Source organism: Notothenia coriiceps, unplaced genomic scaffold, assembly GCF_000735185.1.
Source record: "Notothenia coriiceps isolate Sejong01 unplaced genomic scaffold, NC01 NC01_scaffold00017870, whole genome shotgun sequence".
NCBI lineage: Eukaryota > Metazoa > Chordata > Actinopteri > Perciformes > Nototheniidae > Notothenia > Notothenia coriiceps.
In genome coordinates, this window is record NW_011350571.1 from 16,766 (window position 1) to 20,298 (window position 3,533).

Sequence of the window (3,533 nt, forward strand, 5' to 3'; positions counted from 1 at the left end):
CGGTTGGTCCGTTCGGTCGAGTCGTCTAGGGGGTTGGGTGTGTGTGTGTGTGTGTGTGTGTGTGTGTGTGTGCGCGCGTGCGTGTGTGCGTGTGTGTGTGTGTGGATTCAGGGTTTGGTTTGACTTCTGTTAAAGTGAGCTGTTCGGGACGTTTAGAGCTTGACCGAGTCACCTGGTTAAATACTGCTGGTACCTGAAGGTGTAAACTTACAAAATGAAATGTGCAATGTGAAAAAAATAGGCGTAATTACGGCGTACTCCTAGCATCAAGTGTTTAAATGTGTGAGAAGTACCTGGAGATAGTCTTGGACCTGATGAGAGCCTTGGAGATGACCAGAGAGGGGGCGGACTGCCGCCGATAACTCTGAGACTTCATCCGCTAAAAACAGACAAAAACACACAATAAGCTCATGCAAATAAAAATATTATCTCACCTCTGCATGTGTGTAATGTGTGTTTGTATCTATGTGTAACAAAAGGTCATATTAACTCTGTTTACACGTCTTTCTTCGACTGTAGAGAATCAAATATTTAATTTCTGATGACCAATATTCATACAGATTGCATCAAAGGAAGATATCTCTGGAAATCAGATTTGTTTAGCTGTGCAATTTAAAATTACCATTGATTTTATTATAGCACTAAACTAAGTCTTCAATGTGCATCAATTTGGATTTTACAAAAAAGTAGTAAAAGTGCATCAGAATTTAGCTTGAAAACAATAACACGTTGTTTTTCTCCCTTAATCCCATATACATGTAAAGACCCTTATAACACGTTACAACGTTTTAATGAAAGCCTTTCCTGCAAAACTAAAAAGGCTCCAATCCCACAGAGAGCTGATCTCAGACCCTTTAATGTTGTGTTTACACTTTCCTCATGTGCAACACATCCATCACACCGCTGGGAGCGACGGTGGCCTCCAAAAGGACAGGAACGTCCGATTGAAGCAAGAGAATTTAAACACGGAGGAATGTCGCAGCATGAAGGTTAACCCGGTGACAACATAGAGCAGTCTGTACAACGTCCAGCCTCATCTGTCTCTGCCATGACTCTCCTGACCTCTCTCACACTTCCTCTGCACCGTGCACACATGTGTGAAAACTGTGACGCTCATATAGGACTGGTGGCTGCAGTGAACACATTTGAATCCAGAAATCTCATGCTAGTCATTTCAAATGAACTACTTTAACTAAAGTATGGCACATTGAGACCCTCTTTTATGTCTTGTTGATTTCATCCTAGTACCCCCTTTACCTTCAATTGAATCTCATTGTATTAGGATGTGAGTTCAAAGCTAGGTGACAGATTACATAATTGTTATTATAACGTGTGTCCGATTAACACACTCTGTGGTCACCTAATACTTATCATGATTAGTATAGTGATTTGTTAAGACAGGTAATCCACTTTTTAAGATGTACTTTGAAGCATTTTTTTCATATTTCATGTATAACTTAATTTCATTTGAACTCTTAAATACATTAAGGTGCAGACGTCCGTTGCAATATCAGCAATTAAAAGCAATAAATAACAAAAATTCAAGGCCACAAGAAACATGAGTACTAAATGTTATAATCAATTAAAAAAATTATAAAAAGTAATGCTGATTAATAAACTATAACAAGAACAACTGGAAGTAAAATAAGATTAAATAAAAATTGCGTTTGGATAAAAATGTTTTTAATTGTTCTGCATGTTGTGCCATGACGCAATTCAGGAGGATAAAGTCAAACCAATAGCCATGTGTAAGTGTTTGTCATTGTTTTTGCACTAAATAAAAACCAATGTTATTCAAATGTATCCGTAGAGGAACATGAACATTGTGATCCATGTTGTGGAGACATTTCAGTCTGAACGCATGACATTAAAGTCACTGATGTGTCCGTAAACTTTACAGAATCAAAACGCTCCACAGTGAGAAAAGATCGATCCAATCTCCACACATGTTTTGACATTTCACAGTGTAATATCATTGATTTAGCAAGGGTCACACGGTGGTGGGACATTCCTCACTCTGCAGCCACAACATATACCTGTCAGTCCTTAGAATAAACTAACATTAACTCATAGCGAGGGTTAATGTAGGGAAACACACCTACTGAAAGCATGTAAAGGATATTCATTTTTGCTAAACCAATGCACTTTAAACACCATTTTTATGATGTATCTGATTATAGTACACATTGTTCATGACTGTAATAGATTTGACTGCAATCTAAAATGATTATTATGTGTCAACAACCATCAAAACTATACTTTCTAATGTGGTTTGATTTAATTCTGATTGTGTTGCTCACAAGTGCAGTTTCATGCCTAAAATAACAAGTTGAATATTTGATTATAAGACTCTTAATAATGCACTAGAATTAAGTAACATTGTTTATGGTTTTATTTGTTATTATGTACATCATTATCCTAAGGACTATTTGACTTGTTTGAATGTCTTTATGGAGGCACATAGGACAAAGCACCCATTCATATTTCAGTTACTTTAAGGACATTTGTATTCTAATAACAACTGGTTAGCTATTGTATAGGTAAACAAATATAAAGAAGCTAATTTGTAGCCTACATGTTGTTTGGAGTTGAGCACTCATATTATACTCAAATAGATTAGGAAAAGTGCATGTTAAACCATGACTACATATTAAAATGTATTAATGACATAATGTGCACTCATATTAAACGCAAATAAATGACGAAATGCGCATGTGAACCCATGACTACATATTACCATGTGTTCGTGACATCGACATACCCGTGTGTTTTCCTGTTGCTGCTGCTGCTGCTGCGGAGACATGTCGTCCATCAGCCTCCAGACACTCACTGTCCGGCTGCCCTCAGGTGATTCAGCGGGGAAAAGAATCCCATTAATATGCTCCTTCTCCGGGAGAAACGAACCATCCCAAAATCACCGGAAACTTTTTTAGCCTGCGCGTAAAATGGAAAACGTGATCAGCGAGGAAGGGAAAATAAGTTTTAAAAAACGTCAACACATACGTATCTCCTTGTCTTTATCCTCAATGGAAGGTTGTGCTGTAACCAAAAGTACCTCCTGCTGTCTGGATTATCAGATACTTTGCCACCCCCCTAATGCGTATTTACGCACCGAATGGAGGCGGTGCCAGTACGCTGCAAAACATACGCCCGTCTATTTTTAAACCAAATTGCTCCATTCAATCTGCAGGGCGATCAGATTTACCCGAAAACAAACAAGGCAAACGAAGGTTTATTGGGTGAGAGTAGCTGTGTGCTTTGGGGATTACGTTGTATTAAGAAGTCCAACAGCAGTAAAACATTATTTATGGATCAATCTGCAAATCGTTGTTGTCTATTAGCATAAACAAGAGTAGAGTAGATTCTTCAAAAACATTGCTCAGAATCATTTTTAAGAGAAACATATTCCCCCTGTCCTAAAACAAATGCCAAACTTACATTATTATTCTTTTTAAATGATCCTTAGAACCAAATAATAGTTAAATATACTCCGGTAAAACTACATCTGCATGGCTTCTCTTGGTGTAGTGAAA

General features: G+C 37.7%; 1 protein-coding gene across 1 annotated transcript in view; it reads right to left on the reverse strand.

Annotated features, from left to right (window-relative positions):
- LOC104950671 (uncharacterized) overlaps positions 1–2,902 on the reverse strand; it is a 16,224-nt gene extending 13,322 nt beyond the window's left edge. Inside the window, exons 1-2 of the mRNA XM_010777218.1 lie at positions 2,762–2,902; positions 294–379 (exon numbers count right to left, since the gene is read on the reverse strand). Coding sequence (XP_010775520.1) covers positions 294–379; positions 2,762–2,812 — 137 coding nt within the window. The 5' untranslated portion in view covers positions 2,813–2,902. The remainder of the gene's footprint in view (positions 1–293; positions 380–2,761) is intronic.
- Between the last annotated feature and the right edge of the window lie 631 nt (positions 2,903–3,533).